This window comes from Ciconia boyciana, chromosome 17 (genome assembly GCF_034638445.1).
Source record: "Ciconia boyciana chromosome 17, ASM3463844v1, whole genome shotgun sequence".
In the NCBI taxonomy this organism is placed as follows: Eukaryota; Metazoa; Chordata; class Aves; order Ciconiiformes; family Ciconiidae; genus Ciconia; species Ciconia boyciana.
Genome location: NC_132950.1, coordinates 11,252,178 through 11,277,369, shown reverse-complemented (window position 1 = coordinate 11,277,369; position 25,192 = coordinate 11,252,178). Strand labels below are relative to the sequence as shown.

Below are 25,192 nucleotides of genomic sequence, written 5' to 3'. Positions count from 1 at the left end.
GCACGGCTGTGAGGGTGTCATGGCTGTGAGGGTGGCCATGGCTGTGAGGGTGGCACGGCTGCGGCCCCTGCGCCTGCTGGAGATATGCGCAGGCCTGCAGCCCCTCAGCCATGCAGAACGCCGCTCCCGGCAAACCCGCGAGGCCGGGGCCGGCTGCCTCCCTGCCCTGACACCAGCGGGCGTGCCGGGCCTGCCGCCGCGCCCCGGGGCTCCCCCTTCGCTTATTCCCACGTTCCTTCGAGGTGAAAAACGGGCCCGCGGGGCAAACGCGGGCCCCGCGGCGCAGTGCGGTGGCTCCCCGGCCGGGCTCCCTGCTCCCCCACGCCCCCACACCGGGTTTTACCCGCCGCCCCGAGCCCCCACGCCGGGCCCGGCCCGCAGCCCGCCCGCCACGCCCCGGGGCCCCGCCCCGGAAGTGCTCCCCGTTGCCATAGCGCCGCTGCCGGGAGGGCGGAAGATGGCGGCCGTGGCGGGGCCGGAGGAGCCGGAGCCGGGCGGCTCCTTCCGCCGTTACCTGGCGCGGCTGGGCGCCCTGCGGCCTCAGCCCGGCGCGGAGCGGCCCGACAGCGGCCGCCGCACCGAGCTGCACCTGCTCTTCGACCAGCTCATCTCGGAGAGCTGCGGGCCGGCGCCGGCGGCCGGGCCCAGCCCGCAGGTACCGCGGCGCCCGGCCGGGGAGCGGGGCCGAGGGGGGCTGAGCGACGCCGGGGCTCCCGCCGGGGCTCCCGCCGTGGCTCCCGCCGTGGCTCCCGCCGCGGCTCCCGCCGCCCACATTGGCGGGGCCGGCGCGGGGCGCGCACACGCACGGGGATGTGCACGCTCGGGGGGGGCGGGGGGGAAGGAAGGCGCTCGCACGTGGGTGTGCACGTCACGGGAGTGTGCACGTCACGCGGGTGTGAGCGCGCACTTACACGGGGCTCTCGCCCCCCTGCATGGCTGGATGCTCGCGGGGGGGACACGCGTGTGCGTGCCCTTAAACGTGGGTGCGCGCACCGGGGTGGGCGTGCAGGCGCTTTCCCAGGTGTGCCCGCCCGCGGGTGCGCGCAGACTCGCGTGGAGGCGCCCGCAGCCATCTCGCCCGGTGCCTCCACGCAGCAGCCCTGCACGTACCAGCCTGCGGCTCCCCACGGGCCGTGGATTTTCCTGCACGTCTTCCGCTCTCCTCCCCACGGCCGCGTTCTCTCCTACCTTCGCCCGCCCCTGGTTCCCATCCCCGCTTCTGCGGGTGATTTGGGAGCTCCGCTGGCGTGTGCCGAAACCCTGCCGGGGTCGGCACGCGTGGCCCGGCAGCAGGAGGGCGTGAGCGCTGGTGGAGATGGTGGGTGACGCCAGTGAGTGCGCAGTCCCCACTGGAGGCACGGACTGGTGGCGCGGGGACTTGGCAGTTTTCACAGTCTGCTATTCAAACAATTAAAAAATTTTCAAGTCTTAAAGTAAGCCCTTGAAAGCTGAATGCTGTAGTTTTGCAATATTGATACTGCTTCACTGGGAACACACTGTACTTCGTTATTATGCTGTAAACAGTGCTGACTTACCAATTTTTCTTAATTTTATTTCCGGAGTAGACTTACTTTGCATTTTGCAATTAAGTGATTTTTTTTGGACAGGGCTCCTTTTTCCCTCCTTCTGTTCCTTAACCTAACTTTGTATTTTTCTTTTGCCTTTCTTATTGGCTTTGTTTTTGCTCCCGTGTTTAAGCGGTATCGTTGAGCAGCACTCCTGCAATTTGAATCCATGTCAGCATATCCCTGCACCGGGATGAAGGTCTGTAGAGAGCTGAGGGGAGGCTCACTAGTGGGAGTTTCATTCATTTCATTACATTATCCGTGTGCATTGATGTTAGTGGTATCCACACGCAGATCTGGTTGTGTGATCAAAGTCTTAGCTGATGACGTGGTTTCCACCCTAGCTTTGTAGTCTCTAAATAATAAACCGAGGCTTTCTTTTCCAGGATGTTTGTGCTCTGCTTGTCCAAGCCTGTCAGCTGGTTCACCTTGATCAGGAACATCTTGTCAGCAAAGTTTGTCAGCTTATCCATCATTTACTTAACAGATTTCAGGTATGGAAAGTTTGGCCTTGTGCCTCCTTTTCCTGTGTGCTGGCTCCCTCATCCCCCACTAAGCCAGGGAGGCCTTCTGTCTCTCTTTATGGGGTATGGAGCTGACCTTCATGCAGAGTTTATTGGATTTTCACTGTTTTGCTTATTTGTTCTTAGCTGAGGTTCTGGTCTGTGGTGCTAGCATGGTTCCTCATGTGAAAACAGCTCTCGGTCAGAAGCAATACACCATCGGATACGCTCTTGGTTATAGGACACTTGTGTTGATTTAGCCATTTCTTAAGTGTTGGCTGATTCTGTGATGGTGTGTAATTTTAACCTCCAGATCACCGGAGTCTGTAACCAATATATCTGGGTATATTGCCTCCAGCAGTACATGACGATGTTTTCTTGACCACAGTCCTTTTCTGTTATGACAGGTGATGGTTGATGAACAGAACTTGAATTTTCTTCTCTCCTACTGCATCTCTGCTCTTAAGCAGTGCAGCTCTTGGACACATGTTGAAATTCTGCAAGCCTTAGCAGCTCTTGTTTACAATAATGGACCTAAATGTCAGAAGGTGAGTTTACAAGCTAAGAGAAAGTAACCACAAAAATACTCGCACCCTTTTGCTGTTTCTTTCTTTTTTTTTTCCTCCCAAAAGAAAGAATAAAAAAGTATCATGTTCTCAAATCACCACACCTTTTATGTTAAGAATAATCCCATTTAAATAGTGACTGATATTTGTGGAAAGGTTGAATTTTGGGTGTGATAGGTGTGTATACTAATAATCAATAGATAACAAGATTCTTCCCATGCCGAATCCCTCTATACCTGCAGCCTGCAGGTATAGGGACCACCAATTACCTGGCTTGAGCCAAAGGCAAGCTATTAAGGAAGGGCACCAGGCTTAGTCTGCAGACTAACCACCGTGGTATGCCTGTGTCTCAGGCAGGAAGAACGCGGGGAGCTTCAAATTGCACATTACTCAGCAGGCTCCATTGAGGATCCTGAAATTTATCCTGTAACCAGATCAGGTCTTTAGTGTGCGGTGGGCTCAAAGCCGTTTCAAACTGGAGACTGTCAGGTATCAATCCTGAGGTTTGTACGAAGCTCCTCGTTGCTGCAGTGTGACTGATAGTGTTTGATATGTTGAATTCCTCTGCTGTCACCAGCTCTTGCCAGCTTGCAGAGCAGCTTCTGCTGTTGGGCTGAAGCGCAGGGTGGTGATGCTAGCAGTTTTGGAGCTGCTAGCTTGTGTGGGTTTGTAGCCTGTATAACTGCAGCAATTTGGTACAGCAGTTGTTACTAACGTAGCTTTATGTCTGGGAAGAAAGCACAAATTGGGACTCAGTCTGAACTGTGCTCACGCTCAATACTTTTTTAATACAAAATAAGAGAACTTTGGAAATTAATATTTTCATGTCATTTTTTAAAAACATAATCTGCCTATGGAATCGGAAATTGCAGCTGACAAATCTTTTGTAGCATAGATACGTTTAGCTACCAAACAGAAGAACCAGGAGGCTGGAGAGAAGAGCAGTGACCCCTAATGACTTTTGGTGGTTTGTTTTAGTATCTCCCGGATTTGCTGGGCAAGACTGGGCTCTTGGTGCAGTTCAGTGATTCTGCTCAGCCAGACGTGGAACTCAGGAGGGCAGCAGTACGCAGCATGGCAAACCTGTGTCTCAGGTGCGTACGAGCCTTTCCAGGTGGTGGAGTGGATGCTCTGGAAGTGGTGTGGATGATGGATGCTTTAGAAGGTATACATCTGACAGCACAGACAGCTGCTCTGCTCTGTTTGTGTTAGGAACAGCAAATTCAGGATCAGTAAGGTGTATATGCATGAATTCGAAATCTAAAACTTTACTCCTCCAAGATATTGTGTCATCTGTGGATAAAACCGTAAACTCTCAGTCTTCCAGAAATAATGTTAATAGAGATTAGTGTAGGGAAGAAAAGAAGTAGTGTTGTGCTGTCTGGTCCCCGCAGTGATTCTTTGGGTTAATTTTGCATAAGAAATGGCCAGTTACAAGTTTTTATAGTGATTGTCAGTTATTCTTTTGCAATTCATCCATTTTTCCATTCCATGTGTAAATATGCTGATGCCACAGCAACATCAAATCTTTATTAGCTGCTATATGGGAAAAATTTTGATTAACCAGACTCTGTGGGCAAGCAAGCAATTAATAAAAGCAATAGATACTTGGACTTTCTGTAAAGAGTTTTTCAGTTAATAGTTCTCCTGAACAGATGGCTTGTTTGTTTTTTGGTTTGTTTTGTGGGTTTTTTTGGATTTTTTTGTTTTTTAAAAACCAAACACAAAAGTTTGGCATTTCAGCACTTATAGATGAAGTCTGAAGAACTACTTAATGTAAGTAAATGCAACATCTGGCAGTTTGGGGCATGATGATTTTTCAGTGTGGAGAGTTGGGATTGTTTAGCCTGGAGAAGAGAAGGCTCAGCGAGGATCTTACCAATGTGTATAAATATATGATGGCAAGGAATGAAGATGACAGAGCCAGACTGTTCTCAGTGGTGCCCAGTGAAAGGACAAGAGGCAATAGGCACAAACTGAAATACAGGAAATTCCGATTAAACACAAGAGGCGGGGGAAAAAAAGAAGTAAGGATTATCGGACACTGGAACCAGTTGCCCAGAGAGGCCGTGGAGTCTTCATCTTGGAGATATTCAAAACCTGACTGGACGCAGTCCTGGGCAACCTGCTCTGGTTGACCCTACTTCAAACAAGGGGTTGGACTAGATGATCTCCAGAAGTCCCTTCCAACCTCAACTGTTCTCTGATTCTAATTTCAGGAAAACCACTTGCAATATTAGTTTTCCTGTGAGTATTATCACACATGCCTTGATGTCTTGAAGTAATTAAATGTGTTGGAACCAGGTGCTTAGGAATCCGTTACAAAAGAATTTGTTTAATGACTGTAAATCCACTGCAACAATGGCCAGCTCTTACTAAATGGTACTCAAGGTAGCAAAGATGAAGTGATGCGGTTGCCCTCTCTCTTCATGCAGTAAGTCAAGTGGATGTTAAAATGTTTCAGCACATTAAGGTTGCCCAGACTTCATGGAAACTAGGGAAACGGCAAAAGTAATTCTAGGTCCTTTTCAATGTCAAATTTTGCCTAAAAAGCATTTATAAGCATGACAGCTTGTTAAGCTATGCTTGGAGAGTCATTGTAATTGAGAAGGTGGCCACAGAAGCAGAGTAGGTGTAAGGCACACTATGATTGTCCTAGCTCTTTGTGCAGGTTTCCTTTTGTTCTTTATAGTGGTAGAGCTGATCCCTTTCAAAGAGCCGTCCATCCATCCGGGGCTGTGCTCTTCAGTCTAGCAGAGGGCTTGGATCTGAGTTTGTGTAACCGTATAAAGCTGTGGGACAGACTGTAAACCAACCATTTGTCTCCTCCTGCTTTAATTTTAGTGTGCCTGGACAGCCATACTTGGATGAGTCCTACAGAAGTGTCTGTTTTCAAACTTTTCTAAGTGTTTTGCAGTCTTCAAAAACCTCTGATGTAGATGACATCACTTTTTGCATGGTAAGTATAAGTCTAATTGTCTAGAATACTCTAATTAGGAGATTGTGCTGCTGGAATATTGGAATTTGGAATATATGAAATTTGGAATATTGTCAACTGAGATTTTGCTTAAATAGCCTTTTTTTTTTTAAATAAACATAAGTAACTGTCCCAGTAATTATGTTGAGCAAAACTGTAATTGCCTAGAAGGTCACTGGAAAGATGTGAACCTTCAATGTTTTGGGAAAGAAAAGTAAGTAATTCTGTGTGTTGGTTTTCAGTTGCTGCAAAATGCACTGAAAGGTATCCAGTCGCTTCTCAATGGTGGGAAGATGAAACTAATGCAAACTGACCAAATTGGATCTCTTCTTGCAGTATTAAAGGTAAATACTTAAATCCACCTTGAGAAAGAGGCAGATACTGGAAGGTGCTTGTTCCAGATGCTTGTTAAGTGGCAAACAGTAGGAGAAGATGAGAGAGAGGGAGCAGAGAAGCCTGAGCATGGGGGGAAATGTAGTGTGAGACACAAAGAAAAAGACAAGAAAAAGACATCTCTCGCAGCATCTTAACTGCGCTTTCCACACAAGAATGTGAGAGAAAGATGGGAGGTTCATTTTTTTGGACCTACTTAAAATCCTTCTAGATATCGTTGAATTTCAGATGTTGCATAGCTGTTACATAGCGTGGGAAGAGACAAGTCCTGGGGGAAGGATCACAAGCCCAACTGAAAATTGATGAACACCTGAGTAAATACACAGTAAATCTCTGTGCATCAAAAAGGAAAAGTATGCTAACGTTTTTGTTACTGTTCTAGAAATGCATGTTTCATGGACTGCCAGGACTGAGCATAGAAATGCCCACAGCCTTGTACCCGGCTCCATTACCTCAGTATGATAAAAGGTCTCCCGTCAAACAGGAACCATCAGAGCCAGCCGCCTTTAAGCAGACCGGGGTAAGCTGAAATTATTCTGATTCTACTGCATGCTCATTGTGCGCGTGTTTGTTGCGGTTGTATGTTACTTGACATGATATTAGTGGCTAACAGGCTCTTTGTGTTCTGAGCATGTGATACATTTCACATTCTTTGCTTTAAAGGTGTTGATTATGACTCTCTGCACTGAGTAAAATTGCTTTGTAAACTGAGATGACGAGAACAAATGGCTCTGCAGAGATTGGTTTTCCCGAGTTAAGCTGTTTGCATCAGTTACTCATCTATAGCCAAGAATTCTTGGCCTGCAGACATGGGATTGGTGCGTGCAGACTAGCCAAAGCTTTTTATTTTATAAGTTACATTTTCTCTCCTAACACTTGCACAATTGTTTGACTCTTTCTTAGGGAAGTCAAGTTCATCCAGAGACTGATTTTCTCCCTCCTCCTCCATGTATTCTGCTTAATCCTTCTACAGGTTATTTTTTAACCCTGTAAACATTTTGGATTACTGATTATCTGAAAGACATTAGAGAAAATAAAGTTGTATAGTCATGTTGACTTGTTTCTTTTTAGATGTTAAATACCTACTGTAAATCTAAAAGAACTACAGAAGTATTTAGTGTTCCTCTTCTTTAATCACTTTAGTTAAAAATCATATTTCACACAAAGTTTTCTAGGAAATCTTTTGCTTTACTGATGAAGAGGCCAAAGCTTAATTTTTGAGGCTATTCAGATATAAACTGCATACTTACATTAAGGTATTACTATACTGATGTTACTGTTGTTACTAAAAAGCAGAGTTTGCAAACTCTCAGAGACTAAAGAAGTGACTGTTTCTGTATGTACAGTATTGCACATACATATAATTGCACTTCTGTGCAATATTTTTGCATCAGAAGAATGCTAAATAGCTGTGATAACTCTTGGTTAAACTAAATCTCGTCTAAAAACTCATTTAGAAACTTGTATAATTTGATGTTGATGTACTATACAGAGGGCATGATTTATTATATTAAGCTCTGCTTTTATTGTGGATTAGCAATTAGTTTTGTTTTCAGATGAGACCTTTTTCCCTTAGTAAAAGATTTACAACTATAAAATGTTTGTACATCTTTCTAGATATTATTTTGAAAGATTAAAAAAAAAATATCTATTTTTTGTCTTCAAACAGAACCGTAGGAAAAAATCCAAAGGGAAACAAAAGAAGGGAGAGGTTGGGGAAGAAGGAAGAGAAGATTTGGGTGATGCAGGAAATGAATCAGTCCTTGGAGCAGACATGCTGAAATTACACTTGGGGGATGTGCAGAACGGTCCCTGTTCAGATCCTCGGACTCGTGCATCAGATGTTGCATACATGCCTGCTGGAAAGGATCACTTGTCTTCACATTATACTAGTTGGAAAAGAATCAGCAGCAGTGAGTCGGAATATTCTGATGCTGAAGGTGGAATACAGAGCAAAATGAGGTGCTTGTTGTTCATGTAAACATAAAGCATGGTAGCAGAGTGTACTGTTGTTCATAACAATTTAAGCTCATGTACCGTGTTAAAGCATACCTTTTGTTCCTGTAGATCTGGCACAAATGTTACATGTGTGCAGACTTTTACACTTCCACAGGATCCTAGCGCTTTGTTCTTAATCAAAACTGTTGAGGAAATAACTTTTCCTTTTGATTTATGTGGTGATACAAGAAAATTGGAAGGCAGTAATTTGTATTGGTTTGAAAGTAGATTTGTTCTTTCTCTTCCTGTTCTTGGTCTAAAAAATGTCTTCTCACAGCTAGCCACTAATATCAGTGAAAGAGGGTGAGTCCATTACTTTTCACTGCTGCTATTTCATTAATCTTTTTGTTTGTTTTTAAGATCTTACCAAGCCAATGTTCGTCAAGGGGCTCTAGCCTGTTTCCTTTCTGCTATAAAATCAATAGAAAAAAGAGTTCTTTATGGCTACTGGTCAGCGTTTGTTCCTGATGCACCGGGTATTGGCAGCCCCCAGTCAGTGTCCCTGATGACTATTGCTTTAAAGGACCCTTCTCCAAAGGTGAGGTAGTTCTGAGTAGAAAAAGCATTGTATTTTTCCAATGTTAATCTTAAGAGTTGTCTTCTCTGGCCTTCATTAAGTACTTTGGCTGCTGTACCTGTGTTTCTTGGTCACTGTACTGCAAGAGATGAAAGAGGATGTGTTGGTTAAGGAAACAAAGGATTGGTTGTATACTGCTTAGTTATGGGAAAAGATAGTTGGAGTTGAATTTTCTCTTGCTGGAGAAAGAGACTTTCATAAATTTTAAAGTTGTCTGTCAGTTCAAAGGAGGTGTTAAAAGTGGGTAACAGAAATGTTTTATCATTTCAGACCCGTGCCTGTGCTCTTCAAGTTCTCTCAGCCATCCTGGAAGGTTCTAAGCAGTTTCTTTCTGTTGCTGAAGATGCTAATGATCACAAGAGAGCTTTTACTCCCTTCTCTGTCACTATTGCTTCCAGCATCCGGGAGCTGCACCGCTGCCTGCTGCTAGCCCTGGTGGCAGAATCCTCTTCTCAAACACTGACACAAATAGTCAAGGTAACTGTACTGTAAATGTTTCAGATGCTGCCCCAGAGATGATATCGGTCTCTAGATTAAGTCTTGAAGAAAGATTGCACAGAAGTTACTGTAGCTGTTGAGGACTGAGGCGGTGGCGGTGGGAAATAGACTGTTGTCGTCTCACAAGGCTTCATGGACTGAGTCTTCCTACAGAGTCCTAGGGTTTCTTTTCTCTTCAGCACAATTCTCTTATTCCTGCATTTCTTTCGTGTAGTCTTTCTGGAGCTGAATGAACCTATGAAATGATTCTGAAGACTCACATTAGCTTTAGAAGTGGAATCCAAATTGGCAAAAAAAGCTTTCCGTGGGCTATTGAAATTCCTTGGTCTTTATGCCAGGTCACAGTAGTTAAATACTTGTTCTTAGGAGCCAAGTTTGTTACCAGTTTTCAAACAGCAGATAATTGGGGCATTTGTTTTCAGGTGCCCTCAGATAATTAGCTGTCTAAATGACCTAAATTGCAAATGTAAAAACAAATCTGTTGGAGGCCAGGCTGACATTGTAACCACCACTCCATATATGTTCTTTTGTGTGTTTCAGTGCCTTGCAAATTTGGTTTCAAATGCACCATACAGCCGTTTAAAACCTGGGTTGCTGACAAGAGTTTGGAACCAGATAAAGCCATACATTTGTCATAAAGGTTTGCATTCTGTTTGGCTGGAGCCTCTGTGTCTATGTTATATCTTAATTCAGCATTGGTTATTACAAAATAATTGTGGATTTTCCCCCCCGTGCTTCATAAATACATAAACATATGTATGGGTATCAAATTATATGTTATGATCTCTCTTGTCTGAAAACTGCTGAAGGAGGATGCTGATGTGTCAGTGAGATGCTAACGGACTGGCTCTTTCTTCCCCCACCCTGTTCTTTCTTGCAGATGTTAATGTTCGAGTTTCCAGTCTCACATTATTAGGGGCCATAGTATCTGTCCAAGCACCTTTACCAGAGGTGCAGTTACTTTTGCAACAGCCTAGTTCTTCAGGGCTAAATAATAGTGGTAGCGCAACCCCTCACCGTTTTAATTCTTCTGAGCAGTGGAGAAAAGCACTCCCCTCAGAAGGGGAGCCTCTAGATAATCCAGCAGGATGTACGTCTTCAGAACCATGCTGGCTTCTCCGTCTCTGCGTTTCCATCATTGTTCTGCCCAGAGAGGATTCCTGTTCTGACAGCGATGCTAACTTTCCATCGTTTTCCAGCATTTATGAACCGTGTCCACTTCGACTGGAATCCTTACAGGTGGGGATGAACAGCTGGCTTGTAAAATGAATACTTGGTACAATATCAAATTACCTCATGTCAGCCAAGCCTCAGTTGTGGGTTGCTTTTGCTCCTAGCTCTTTCAGTGAGATTTAGGCTAAAGTATTTGCTAGTGCAGCATGTCTGAGCTGCTGTGACTGAAAGAGCAGTAACATTTTGTTTCCGTGCCTGTGGCCACAGCATAACTGTCCCATAGTAAACCTGCTGCAGTAAGTTCATCTGCCTGTGATTTTTTGTTACCTTTGAGATTTTAAAATATTTGGGTGTGTGTGCTGGTGTCTGGTGAAGGCTGTGAGTCTTCCCCATGCAAACTCCTCCATACAGAATCTAAATTAAAGTTTTGCTGGAAAACAGTGGGGAAGAACCTGGCAGTCAAAGAACAGTCTGCAAGGGACTATGGAGTGATGCTGGTATGACTAAAGGAGTACCTGTGAATGTTGAGACTTGGCCTTGGGTTTTTTCATGTAACCACAGAAAATAGTAAGATTCTATAACGTGTATCCCAAGGAGTCTCACTCTTTTTCTGGAACAACGAATATTTGTTAAATCCAGCTTCACAGAACGCAGCAGCACTATTACAGGAGATACAGAATGTGTTGCTCTTACAGGCACTCTTGCTTAGTTTTTTAGCTACAGGAGACCTCATTTACAGTAAATAATTCATTGTGTTGCTACCTGATAGTGCTTTTGTGGCCCTTTTTTGAACAAGATCATGGAATAGAGAGGGTTTTTAATTAGCCGTAGTATTCTAGAAGTTGTGCTGCAAGGTGTATCTGTTACATCAGAGTTTAGTATATGGTCTCCTGTTGATTAGCCCATTAACATCCTCTCTGTGTGTATCTGGGGTATTTTGGTTTGATAGAAGGAAGAAATGCTGAATGGAACTTCTTTTGTTTGTGTTTAGGTGTTGGCTCTTCTTGTAAAAGGTTATTTCTCTATGGCTCAGAGCTATTTCCTAGAACTTGGAGAAGTGGCTTGCAGATGCATGGAAGAAATGGATCCATCCATTCAGCTTCATGGAGCCAAAGTAAGAGCATGAGGAAACATCAACATTGTTTTACCAAGTCAATTCTATTTATTAGTGTGCTTTGCAAATACAGATGAGTAGTGATGAATATTCAGAGCGTCTTTGTGTGTTTGAGGTAGCACACTGTCAAGAGCTGGTGCCTGCTGTAGCTCTTTGGGAAGTGCAGTACCCTGACACTTTGAGAAATGCACCTTCTGCTTCCAATCTTGAATTCTTAGCAGAATTTTGTTGCTGTGCTGAGTCACCAGGAAGCTTGGGAAATGCAAGGACTATAACACTGGCCCTTCCCCGATTTGCATCGGCTGCTGCAGGAACTGTAGTCTGTCACCCAAAGGAAAGCTCAGAGGGATTTCCTCTTTGCGCGGCAACTTGTTATGCTGTTCTAGCTGGAAACTTTATGTAAGAAAGGCTTTTTGCCTAATTTCTTCACTAGCAGGGACAGAATAGAGTCCAAAACAATACTGAATCTTTTATTTTTATTCCTTGGGCAAGTAAGTATAGTCCTAGGTAAAGGTTGCTCTAGTTCCATGGTACTTGAGTCATCCTTGGTAAAGACCTAATTGCTTTTTGTTTCCTTGCAGCTTCTGGAGGAGCTGGGCACAGGTGTGCTACAGCAGTACAAACCCGATTCAGCCGTTGCCCCTGATCAGAGAGTACCTGTCAGCATGGTAAGTGTGTGGGCTCCCCCTGAGATTCCACTTCACTGAGCTTCCTTTCTGGAACTCTCTGCAAAATTACTGGCACGGATACAGATAAACCAATTGCAGGAAAGCAGAAAGGGACTCGGTACCCTGTGGCTTTATAGGTGCTGATATATAGAATTTTTGTAGACTTCCTGCATTATTTTTGCATTTGTTTTTGTCTGTAGGCAGGTGTGGTTTTTTTTGTGGTGTGGGTTTTTTTTTTTCTTTTACATGATGTTAACACTGCCTCTCTGCCTTTCCTCGTCCCTCCTCTTCCCGCCTGCTGTAAGTCAGAAAGCTGGAAGAACAGTGCAGATTTTGCATGCGTCATTACTGCTGCATAAAACCTAGACATACACTTTTAGAGTTTTGGTGAGTTTGCATCGTTACAAGAGCCAGCCTGTGTGTTCTGGCTGCTCACAAGTGCAGAGAGAGTGGCCAGAGCCATAATATATGTGATTTCAGAAAAATTCATTGTTTGAGGCTGTCTGCTGGATAAGTTTGTGGAAGCTGAGGAACTGGCATTCTAGTAGTAATGTTGGCCTGTTTAAGTCTTGCTTCTGTGAACACAAGGCAATTTTAAAAATTTCTTTGGCGTATGCTAAGTTTTGAGCTGCTCACCAGTGACCCTACAAGGTAGGAAATGTGTCCAGTTGCACCGGCTTCCTGTCACTTGATATGAATGTAAATTGTCAGGCAAATGAAAATACCCAGCGGTGTGGATTCAAGAATGGAATCGTAATTCTACCTAATGCAATCTAATCTGAGTGTATGTGGCCTTGAGAAGGAAACAAACAGAACTCAATGAATAAGTACTTGATAGCAGTACTAAAATGTCTTTAAAATGTTTCTGAATGCTAAGTATTATAGGCTTCCAAACAGTTGTAATCATTCATGTGTGATTATGCTGCCTGCTGTAAGTACGTCTTAAAGTTGGTCATAGAAAAAGACAGTCTGTCACAGAACTTAGGCATAATTGCTGAGTTTAAATAGGTAAACCTGGCTGCTTCTTCTGTAGGTTGTAACTTTCTGGACTATGATGTTAAATGGCCCTCTGCCTGGCACTCTTCAGAACTCTCCGCATGCGACTCTTCAGACAAGCGCCTGCGATGCCCTCTCCTCTATCTTGCCAGAAGCTTTCAGCCGTCTGCAGGTAAGAGAGCACTCCTGTAAGTGTGGCATTTTCACCTATTGAGGCTTTGTTCTTGTCTACGAGATTACAGTAGTGTAAAGCCTTTTAAAACTTATAAGGAGAGGGTAGAGGAATCTGCCAGAATTTTTTTTTTTACATTCTGAACAAGTTGTGACTATTGAAGACTGGAAAAGGCAATGTTGGGAGTAATTAGCCTGTCAAAACAATTAAACTGTGGGTCACAGAAGCTGTTTGGCCCTGCCATGAATACTCAGCCTTGTTGATGATGCACGGGAGATGGAGGGCAAGAATCTCATTGCATGAGGGAGGGGTGAAGGGTTGTTATTTTGCTGGTTAAGCGTTTGAAGAGACAGCTGAGCTAACAGCCATGGACTGACGTTGTTCACCAGTTTGCATGCATGTTTTTTCTTTTGGCTGGCTTTTAAAACACTAAACTGCAGTGATTGCCCAGGCAGAAGCAAACAAATGTGTTGGCCTTACTCTCCTTTCGCCACATGAAATATACTTTTAAACTTGAAAGCCTTGGCAGCGTATCACCGCTGCATTGTGCAGCTCCTTTCATGTCACTGTGCCCTTCTTGATGGGGAGTACTTTGCCAGATTTCATTTGCCCAGGAATTGCTAGTACAGCAGTATCTCTGGAATTCTCAGTCTGGTTTCTCCAAGTACAGCATGTACTTCATCACTCTGTACTTTGATCCCATACACTCTCTTGTCCCTGTGGCCATGTGGGGTCAAGTCAGTGCCCACTCTGACCCTTTGCTCTGATGAAACAAAATCTTTGTCATGGGTTGGTAAACTGACAATCTGCCCAGGATGAACTTAATCTGCCTGGCTGTCCTTGTTAATGAAGGGGAAAGAGTGAAGTAAGACAGGAAAATGCAACCGATCCAGTCTGTTTTACCTCTGATGGGCCCTGCCTTCTGTGTTTGGATGATAGTTAATATTTTGGTTTCCTTTGTGGTCTTATCTAACAGCAACAAGATCACGTTTGCTGGAAGCATTCCCGTTTCCTGTGTGTCATCCTGAAATGCCAGTCAATTTACTTTAAAGAAAAGAGTACACTCTGTATGGTAACTTCTTCTGGTAACTTCTTCCACATATTAGGGTCTTCCAGAGTATTTGTCAGTTGTCATCTTTGTGGGACAGAGATCTTTTCAGTGCCTCTCTATTGCCATGCCTGCTTGTCGTTGCAGAATGACCAGCAGATACTGTGTGTCACTCTGCTTCTTGGCCTGAACCACAGTGAGAACCCATTGGTAAAAGCTGCTGCCGCACGTGCGCTTGGAGTCTACATCCTCTTCTCTTGCCTTCGGCAGGTCAGAACTGGCCCATTTTTCTTATTTTGAGCCATTTTATAATGGGTTTAATGAACTAGAAATGTGGGACATGAGTTCTTTCGGAATGAATTGGCCTCCTTTCTTGCTTTTGGTCTGTAGTGTGTATATAGCTTATCTTTACTGTCTCCAGACCTGCTCTTGCCTCCTGTGTGGTGAACAGAACCGGTGCGGTTTTAAGAGATGAAGCAGAAACCAGGGTGCCTCATAAGTGAGAGCAAAAGGAGGGAGGTCAGGGTCTTCCCTGAGGTCTCAGGGACAGAAGTGGGAAAGGCTAGTTGGCACAAAGGAGCTGCAAGAGATGAGGTAGAGCTGGGACGAAGGGAACAGCTGTACGGTGCTCGGTAGAGTTTAACAAATTTTTAATGGGAAGGCTTCAGTTTTGCTTAAAACTAAGAAGTAAATCTCATTTAGAGAAAAAGGCTCTCTTGTTTCCACCAAAAAATTGATCTTAGCTTGGCTGAGCTGGAAGACTCTGTAGGTTTTGCAATGTGGCCTTACATGGGTGATTGTAATAAATTTATGCAGTAGCTGACGTTGAGATTTGAGTCTGAAATATTTTGAAAGAAAATCCTTTACCATAGGCAAGGGAGTGAAAATGAAATGTAATGTGCCATAGAAGAGAAGATTAGACAGGCAGCTCAACAGGGAGTTTGGAGACGCAATTACTTTCTTAAGAGTGGGATTTGATGAGTATAAGATTGGCAGTCCAGGTAATTATGTTAAAATCCAAAGTAACTAAAGCACCAATGAACTTGAATAATACATTGAAACCTTTCAGCAACAGCTACCCAAGAGAGTGGTGGACTTGGTCAGCCTGCAGGCTTAGACTGTTAATTAAAGATCAAATAAAGCTGTACAGAGAGCACCATAAACACATTAAAAGTTGTCACCTAAAAAAGAAGAGTATATTAATAGAGCTGGTCTCTGTGCAGCTATCCTTTTCCCTAGAAAGGCCAGAATGTATCTGTTACTAAGGAAATCACCTGAGTTTTTAAAACTTTCTAACTTTGCAGCAGTTTTCACTTTTATAGGATGTGATGTTTGTGGCAGACACAGCAAACGCTATTCTGAATTCCCTCCATGACAAGTCTCCGAACGTCCGTGCCAAAGCAGCTTGGTCCCTGGGCAATCTTACAGACACCCTGATCATCAACATGTACGTAAGCGCACCTTGGCCTGCGGAGCTCCTCTCTCTGCCCGTATTCCCAGCGGGTCAGACGGAGGGTACTGAATCTACTTAGTATCAAAAAAGCCAAGCTTTGGCTTGGATGCTTCTTTTTAACCACTCTTCAGCCTCTGCGTCTGCCGGTGTATGACGCTGTGTTATAAGTATCCTGTATCCATCTGGGGTTGAGTTCTACTAAACTGCTTGGGTTTAGGTCTTTCTAATCATTAGTTCTGGAGTATATTCCAAGTTTACTTTTCGGTTTTCTATTTCTTGTATGTTGCTTTGTGTAATTGCATGTTCCCTGGTTAATTTACTTTCAACATAACACAGAAGTAAAATTAATAAATATTTAACACTTCCTCAAGCCAAAGACTGAAAGAAGTCTAACCTACTGTTACATTTTTAACAGGAGAAATAGTTATCATATATTCCTGCTACAGAATTGCCTCTGAGCAATTCATTGCCCTCTGTTTTTTATTACAGACTTAATGCATTGCTAACCGGCTTTCTTGCATTGATAGTTTGGTTTTAAATTAATAAACATAGTGGTCACATGTAGTAAGGTCTGCCTTACATATTAGCCTTCTAAAGAGTGAAGGTTGTTCATACGCCTTTATAAAGGATTGTATCACATCTTTGGGGATGGATCATCTGAGCTGGCCTTTCACAGTGCGGTTCTTCTGCTAGGGAAACGATGGGACAAAGTTTTCAAGAGGAATTTTCTGATCTCCTGCTGTTGAAAATGTTACGGTCTGCGACTGAAGCATCAAAGGACAGAGACAAGGTATGACTGAGGGGAAGGAGGCTGGAGTTGTCATCGTGTAGTTAACTCCTTCATTTTTATTAAAAAAAAAAAAAGGGGGAGAAAAAGCACCAGTTACTTTGGGGTGTTTTGCCCCAACAGACGGGGAGCTGCAGCTCAGCATCCTCTCCTGAGGGCTGGTGTTTGGAGGTTTCCCATGTTGTTTGACCTGCAGGGCATTTGATTGCACTTTTCCACAGTGCAGGGGGCTGGGGTGGGTTGGTTTGTGGTAGTTTGGGGTTTTTTTTTTCTTTTTTCTTTTTTTTTTTTTCAGTGTGACCATTTGCAGAGAATGATCTTTCTAGTGGCATTGAGGAAGCTACCATCTGATAAGACACCAGTCTGATTCCAGATGGGCTCCTTGTTGGCTCTGAGCGTGACTATTTGTAGCAGGTTTGACAAAAGCTTTGCCTATAAGCTGAAAGCCAGAATGGGGTTTTTTGTGTATGTGTGTTCCAGGTAAAGAGTAATGCAGTCCGGGCCCTTGGGAATGTGCTTCATTTCCTTCAGCCGTATCACATAGCAAACCCCAGGTTTAAGGAAGCCATCGAGGAATCTCTTCAGGCCCTTATTTCTACTGTTCAGAGTGAGGCCACGATGAAAGTGCGCTGGAATGCTTGTTACGCGCTGGGGAATGTATTTAAGAACCCTGCCTTGCCACTTGGTGAGTAACTTGTCCCGCTGGCTTTGGATTTGCACAGCAGGTTGTGGTTTTGATAAGAAGGTCTCTGTTAACAAATGTGTTGGGGCGGGGGGGGAAGGGGAGAAAGCAAACTGAGCTCAATCTTGCTGTCATAGCTTTCCCAGAACCCTTGCCAGTGAAATAGGCTCAGATCCTGCGGATGCTGATACAGGCATAACTGCGCTGTATTCAGTTGGATCTGTCATGTTAGAAAAGAGCGTGAGGATGGGATTATAGCTGTGAATAGATGCAAAATGTCGCTTTTCCTCTTGCAAAACTTCAGAAGATTAACTTTTTAAACTAATTTTTCATTTTGTAACCTCTGATTCTCTCATTTGGACCAGAATAAATACAGCAAATGTAAGCTCATTAAATATTTAGGAGATACATTTACAGTTTTGTATATTGTGACTGATTGAAAAGGGTGTTTTAGTTTTGTTGGGTTTTTTTGTTTGTTTGTTTTGTAGGAGAGGCTCCTTGGACCACGCAAGCATATAGTGCACTTTCCTCAGTAGTGAAGTCCTGCAAGAATTTTAAAGTCCGAATCAAATCAGCCATGGCCCTCTCCATCCCTAGCAAGAGGGAATGCTACGGCTCCACTGAGCAGTTCTGCCAAATCTGGAGTGCCTTGGTGGTGGCCTTGCAGAAGAGCGAAGACACCGAGGACTTTCTAGAATTCAAGTACAGTGCCAGCCTCAGGACACAGATCTGCCAGGCTCTGCTTCATTTGTTAAGCCTGGCAAAGAGCACAGACCTGCCAGTCATTTGGGAAACCATAAGAGAAAATGGGGATGCAATCAAACCCTACGTCTTGCAATATCTGAAATCTGGAGTTGAAGAAAACGAAGCAGGAACATGCACGGACTTGTGCGAGAGGGAGGGAGTATTAAAAGGAGCTATCGAACATCTCGGTGGGATAGAGAAACAGCTGGAGGGCAAAGCTAGGGTAAGGGTGTCTGCTTATCTGGAAGATGTCTTGACAAACCACGCCAATGCCGCTGAATTAACAGAGGCTTAGAAAGAAACGCCTGTTTCAGTGACCAATAACTTACCCTTCTGACTGGGCACAGAGAAGAAACACATTGCTTTCACTTACACAGGGTATCCAGAAGACAAGTTTCCTGTTGTTGGTATTTAATAAGTTTGAAATAAATTGTTTAAATCATTCATAATGCCTGATTAAGAGATTGGTAGAACTTTTTATATATATATATTTCTGTGAACTCTTAAGTTGTCCTCACTTGGTTTTGTTTGTACACGTAACTGTTACAGTGTCACCACGTGGAAAACATGCCTTTTCCTTCTTTGTATGTTTTATAAAAACAGCCTGTTCTCTCAGCTTATCTAAAAGCATTTTGTTACTATTGCTGCTGCATTCAAAATCATGTTTGTAAAGGAGGGGTCTGGAAGAATTTTGTTTTTCTGAGCACTGCAAATGTTGTCACTCTTGTGTTCCTGCAATAAACCTAAATATGCCAATATTTGAATCCTAGCTTAGAGCAAACACACTTTGCCTTTATCTGTTACGTTCCTGGTGTCTTACACAGGGCCTGCGCCTCCCTGCTCCCTTCACTCATCCTGTCTTCCAAAAACTCGAAGTTCCTTGTTTCCACGTGGGTGGTACCGTGCTGTGTAAGCCAGAAAATTCAAAGTAGGTCCTCTGAGGCTGGAATTTTGACTCTTCAGGCAGTGCTACCCCGGGGGCTCGGTCGCCTTTCTGTGGGAGGTGCAGTGACGTTCTAAACTTCATGTGGGTTTGTTTCTGTTTCTGAAGTTCTGTCCCCTTCCCCTTCCTTCATGATGCTGTTGCTTGCTCTCTGTTTGCTATGTGCTTACTGTGCTGATAGCCGGTGGAGGACTGGGCTCTCTGATGTTGCTGGGGACAAGTCAATGCCTCCAGGAATGAGCCGGCCTGTGGGGCACTTTGAGAGTTAAGTGCCTGCTGTCCTAACCTCTGGGTGGATGTTTGAACAGAGCTCAGTGCAAGCCCTGGCTGTCATAAAAGCTCTTTGGGATACAAAATTTGTCTGCTTTGTTTTTCCATTCTTGCTGCTGGTTTCAGTGGGCCTCAAGTAGTGTGAGTATCCGAAACCCCTTCAGCGTAACGTTTGCAGGGTGTATGGGGCCGGTTCCCTGCCACGAGTGACTTCTCCCGCTGTAGCAGCCTGCAGCAGGAGCAGCTCTGCCAACCTCTGGCGTACGGTGAGGCTTGTCCCAGTGCTGTGCAAGGCTGAGCAGCTGCCTGGAACAGAGGCTGAGGAAGACAGCGGTACACCTGAGCATCGCTGCTGGGCCCAGCACCGCCGCTGCCCTTACTGGTCCCCAGCACGTCATGGGCCCAATCCTGGCCCAGGATCACCCCTGGCTGTGCTTCAAATTACAGATTTACACTTAAGCTGACGCTTGCTCCTTTTCTCCCTCTTTGTACCTGTACCCATCTTTGAGTTTCCACCATATGAATCAAACCCGTGTTTTGCAGCTGCGTTTTGGCTCTAGAAGAAATCTGTCCGGTTACCTTCGAAAGCATGACGGTGCCTGCATTTCTTGCCCGGGTTTGCCGACAGCCCTAGAGCTGCCTATGTACTGTACCAGCCGAAATACTGGTGGTGAGGCAGCTGTGGGACTCGGTGTCCGACGTGTGGTCAGGCAGCAGACCCCAGGTGTACCAGTGCTGTGGCTGTCCCAGCAGCCCACACCCGCTGTCAGTACTGGGAGGAGGACGGCCGTTCTGAATGGAGAAACCCCTGTTGATTCAAGAATTACATTGCTTTGGAAAGAGTTTTGCCTTTGTGCGCAGAATCACGTGAGCGATGTAGCATCTCTGCCCATGGAGCACCACGAGGCTGCGAGCCGGAGCCTCAATTCCCACGTCGCAGCGAAGGGGCTGCGCGGGCACCCCGCAACCACGCCAGAAACAAGTGGCTTGCTCCCAATGCTGAGAAATCCACCTCCACGGGTATTTTACGTGCCCCAGGAAACGGATGGGAGCTGCTGGGATTCTCAATAGTGTGTAGCCAACGTCTCTGGGTTTTATTAGAAACGTCTGTGAAGCCTCACCTGGCTCACGAAACACCTAAGGGCTTTTGAGGAAATGCGGACTTGTGCTCCGAGCAGCATTGGGTGAGTGATGAAGGCAAACCAAGAGCTCAAGTGGCTGAATAAAACAGAAGTGAGCGTCCCCACTGAGCATGGTAGCAGCCTGCCTGCTCGGTGTATGAAGTTTTCTAAATAACCACGTCCAGTACTTCAACTCATATTGGGGAACATGCAACTTTTCTCAGACAGAAAGATAAGAATATCTTTTATCTTTGGGAGCAAAAGTAGTTTCCAGGTAGCCTTGGCTGAAGGCAGCATAAGCAGTTTTCTCTGTGTGAGCTATCAGTTTAACGAAGAGCCCAACTCATTACTGGATGCTAAAGCAGAAGGGGTTCAGCACCTTCTGATCTGCTGAGCCTGTTCCTCAACATCTGGCTGCTATCTTTCCCTCAAGACCAGGCAAGAATAAGGCCACGTGTCTGAATGCCAGATAGAGTTCAGTTCATCTGTAAAGGAGCTGAATCAGTTACGGGTTGGTTTTGTTGGTTGGTTGTGCACACCGTTAGCTGCTCTCTTCTGTAGCTGTTTTCTCCAGGGATGCTCATGGACTCCGAGCATCCCAGGCGTCGACTCAACCCATCACCGTTACAGCAATAAGCACTGAAATGCCGGTTTGGGTAGAGAGTCTGGATTTTGTGGTCTCACCCCACACGCTCATTACAAACCTCCTGCCTGCGAAGAGGAGAACGTAAGATGGGTCTTACGTTGACGCCAGCCTTTCATTCTCCTGTAGGAAGATCCTTCCCGCAGCTTCTGGACACCCTTTGCTGACCCTCTGGGGAAAAAACAGCGTGTGCACAGGGGAGAGTGGACAGGCAGGAGCTGGTTTTCACTCTGGCTGGTGGAACTCCATCCAGCATCTTCCGAAGATGAGACAAACACGTCATCACCCCTGCCTCCCGTCACGGCCGGCACGCAGGGCTCGGCCCCGCTCAGCAGCCAGGAGCAGGCAGCAGCCGCATCACCTCTCCTGCCAGCACATGGGCATTGCTGGGGAGACATGCGTTATAGGGGGGTGGAGGGGGCAGCTACAGAGATTCAGGCCTAATTTCTGTGGACAACAACTAAAAAGCCGCTGGGTGGGGACCTGGGTCAGTCATGGGGGTCAGCTGTGCCCGGCCCCAGCCCTGTGGGAAGTTTCTGCTGCCGGTGGTCGCACCTGGGTGCAGTCCTGAGGGTGCTGGAGCAGAGCTGGGATGGGCTCTCCTGCCTGATACCAAGGTCAGTGATGATTTTATGTGTCCCTTTAGTGTCGGGTGCTCGGTTTTGGTGCCTGGCGGAGCAGCGTGGGCTGCGTGTGCCCTGTGCCGCCTGCTCGCTGCCAGCGAGAGCAGCGGGGGTGGACGCAGCCTCCATCCTCGGCCGGGGACCGGTGAAGCACGAGGTGCTCGGGGGCAGCGAAAGGCAGCACCTTCCACACCCCAGCCAAGGTTTTATTGTCCTGCCTCTTTATTGTTGTGTTTACAAGCCAGGCGCTTTATAGGTTTTACTATGAATAGTTTCAAGGAGAAGGTAATTACCTTATCACATGCAGGATGATTTATAGCCAAGGTGGCAAGGGACATTCAAGCTCCACATCGGCTCCGTTTGAAAGACAATCTGCCCGTTCTTCTGCGCAGGGTCACTGGGTGGGTGAAGACAAAAGGGCTTTAGTGCCCGGCCTGCCCGGTCCCAGCACCGGCACGTCTCCTGCGGCCGAGCCCCAAAGGGAGCATTTCCCCGGGCTGTGCCGGCAGCGCCTGCGCCCACCTGCAGCCCCGTGGGTTTCCCTGGGGCTGCCCACGCTGGTGGGCTCTCCCCTGCGCAACCCAGCAAGGAGCAACCCAGTGAGTTCAAAGCTCAGGTTGCAGCTCAGGTTGTAAAGCCCTTTTTATTTAATTGCCTTACCCGGAGCAGTAAATACGCCGCGTGCTGCCCGGGAGGCTGCGTGGCCTCGCACGGCGGCGATGATGTTCCTCTCGGTGGGACCGGGCTGGCGTGTCTGGGGCTGTCTTGGTGAACTGAAGCGACTGCTTTTGTTGGGCAAAACTCCTCGCCGGCGGCCGCAGACCCGGCTTGCAGCGGCTGTGGGGACCGTCACACATCTCCCCTTGCCTTCACGTAGCGATTTTTATTTTTCTTCTTTTTTTTTTTATTCCCCCTTCCCTCCCGCAGCTCTCTCTTTACGGACTGGGAGCAAAGACAATAATTCACCCGTTGTCTTGTGGCCGTCGTGCTCTGAGCATCCCCACGCAGCCGCTGCTGGGGTGGGAACGGGGAAAGGAAGGGCCGGGACCGGCTGGCCCCGGGAGCCGTCCAGGTCGCCGGGCCACGAGGTGGCACCACATCCCCGGCCAGCGCCGGCCCGGCGGGGCGGCCACGGGCGGCTGCCGGGGCACGGGGGGGTTCCCTTGCAGGGGTCGCGGGGGTCCCCCTTGCAGGGTGCCCGGGGTCCCCTCGCAGGGTGGCCGGGAGTGCACAGGCGTCCCCCTTGCAGGGTGCCCGGGGTCCCCTTGCAGAGCGTGGGCGCCGCCTGCACCCACCGGAGGTTCCCGCCGGGGCCGCAGCACCCACAGCCCACGCCGGGGCGCGGCGGGGTCCCAGCGGGGCACCGGGACAGGCCCGCAGGCGTCTTCCTCCCTGCCGTACACCGAGCCTGGCTTCTCCCGGGGCACGGCCCCGCGTGGGGCCGATCGCTGCGGCCCCGGCTCTGCGGGGGCCCGTGGGCGCAGGGTGGCGGGGGGGGGGGCTGCGATGCCCCTCGGGCCGTGGGATGCTCTGGGCAGCCCCCGGGACCCAGCCTGCGCGGGGGCCTCGCCGCTGCCCACCTCCCCGAGCGAGGGGAAGGAGGGTTCCTCCCCCGGCCCCTCCGTGGGACCCCGGGGTGGTGGGGGGACACAGCAGCCGCGCCCGGCCGGGGCTCCGGTGGCAGTAACGGCACGTGGGTACGTGAGCAATGGGGTGGCGAAGGCCGGGGTGACTTCCAGTGGCGGGGTCAGAGGGAAGAGGCTGATCCTCAGTTCATGCCTGCTGTCTCTCCCATAAAAAATGGCTCTGCGCTATCTTGCAGGCCATCCCTCCCTAGGACCCGCTAATTCGGTGATTTTTATCCTGTCTGTTTTCCTTTTCTCCCCTCTGCCCCGCTGCAACCTCCCATCACTCCTCCTCAGGGCGGCTCCGGGGTCGCACTGATGGATGGCCCCCGGCGGCGCCCGCACGGAGGAGGCCATGGCCGGCGAGGGGGCTTTGGGCACGGCCGGGCCCCCTCCGGTGGGTCCGACCCGGCCATTGCGCCAACCTCTGCTCCGAGGCGATGCTCTTCCCCAGGGCTGAAAGCCCGATGCAGGAAGGATCACAGCGGGAAGGGTGCAGGCGATGGGAAAGGGGTGCAGAAGAAGACCCTGAGGCACCCCAGGGCCCCAGGCACGGGCAGTGCCAAGCGGGGACGGGCACAGAGACGATAAAGCGGCTTGGCGAGACCTGGGGGGTGGGGACGTCCCTGGGCTCGCTTCTCCCTGTGCCACCCCGGGGGAAAGGGAGCCCGTGCTGCCCCGGCGGGGTCCTCCGGCTCCCCAGGAGCCCAGACTGGTATTTCAGTCTAGACGTGCTGGTATTTTTTCAGTCCAGCAAATTTCCTTGATGGCCCAGTGGTGAAGCACGGGCACGCTCAGCGCACTGGCACGGGCGGCTGCTGGAAGGTGGGGGGTTCCATGGGGGGCAGAGGCTGGGCAGAAGTCCTGCCGAGGCCGCAGGGGACCAGGAGCCGGTAAGGAGGTGACCAACGCACCCGCTCCTGGGGAGGCAGGAGAAACATTTGCACTGCAAGGGGAGGGAAAACTATGTGAAACTTGAAATTTGCTCATAAAACCAGGCTTGCTGGGTGGAAAACTTGCCGCATCTTTCTTGAGCATTGGCCTGGTCTGCAGAGGGCCGCAACGGGCTTGCGTGAAAACCTTTATTCAACAGCCGCCGATGTTCCTGCTGCGCCATGTGCGGCCGCCCGGTCCTGCGCACCTGGCAGGGTTGGGCTGCGTAAATACTTCGGGGGGGCCACCGGCTCGTCACTGCCGGAAATGTTGCGGTGACTCAGGGGTCAGTCCCTTCCCCTTGATGCTGTGGGCACCGGGCTGATGCTTTCACCAGCCCGCCTGCCCCGGCGATGCTCCTCTGCGTGCCACCTGTCCCGAGGGACGCCGGACGCCTGCCCGGGGACCGGCCGGGCAGACAAAGGCGGCTTTCAGGGCCCCGGCGCAGCCGGCCGTGCTTGGGCAGCCTCTGAGATGTGTGAAATTCGGCTTTCGCCTGGCTCCTTCCTGGAGCGGAACTGTTCTCAGTGAAACCGTCCCCGCCGCCCGCCCTAATGGCTTTTCTCTGTGCGCCCGCATTAATGAATGCGAGGCCCAGCCTAATCGGAGGGAAGCCATGCAAGTAATTGCTTGAATTTTTAATTCGGGGTTATGATACGGGAATCAAAGTCACACGGCAGCCGTTGAGGCCGCCCGCGGCTCCGCGCCATTGACTCCTGCAATTTGCTTTTGATTTTTGCCCTCCCGGCTCCCCCCACGGCCTGGCGGAGACCCCGCTGGGGGCCGGGGCTGGACCCTCCCGGGGAGGGCACTCAGCAGAGAAATGCATTCGGGGTGGGGGTCCCACCTGCAGCGGGGACTGGGGTGTGCTTGGCTGGGGTGGCCATGTCCCCGGGGGGCCCTTGCCGCAGGTGCGAAGCCATTTGCAAACCTCCGGCGGCATTTGCTTGCCTCCAAAAACCCTCTCCCAGCGACGGCTGCACCCGCTCCCAACTGCGCTGCCTACGGGGAGTTGGGGTTTGTTTTTCTTTTTCCATTATGGCAGCTCTCACCCTCAGCCCGGGGAGCTGCCAGCGGTGACCCCCTGCCCGGTGCACAGCCGCTGCCGCCGTCCTCGCAT

The 25,192-nt window shown here is 48.2% G+C and overlaps 1 protein-coding gene across 1 annotated transcript; it reads left to right on the top strand.

The window, feature by feature from the left end:
• Positions 1–423: 423 nt before the first annotated feature.
• HEATR6 (HEAT repeat containing 6) lies at positions 424–18,687 on the top strand. Its single transcript, XM_072881980.1, has 20 exons — positions 424–655; positions 1,952–2,059; positions 2,476–2,616; positions 3,613–3,728; positions 5,479–5,593; positions 5,854–5,955; positions 6,387–6,524; positions 7,674–7,966; positions 8,363–8,540; positions 8,850–9,056; positions 9,618–9,717; positions 9,958–10,316; positions 11,242–11,364; positions 11,946–12,032; positions 13,066–13,200; positions 14,396–14,518; positions 15,571–15,695; positions 16,395–16,491; positions 16,969–17,173; positions 17,659–18,687. Exons 1-20 carry the CDS (start codon positions 458–460, stop codon positions 18,207–18,209), a joined length of 3,501 nt encoding a protein of 1,166 aa, XP_072738081.1. The 5' UTR covers positions 424–457; the 3' UTR covers positions 18,210–18,687.
• Positions 18,688–25,192: the final 6,505 nt, after the last annotated feature.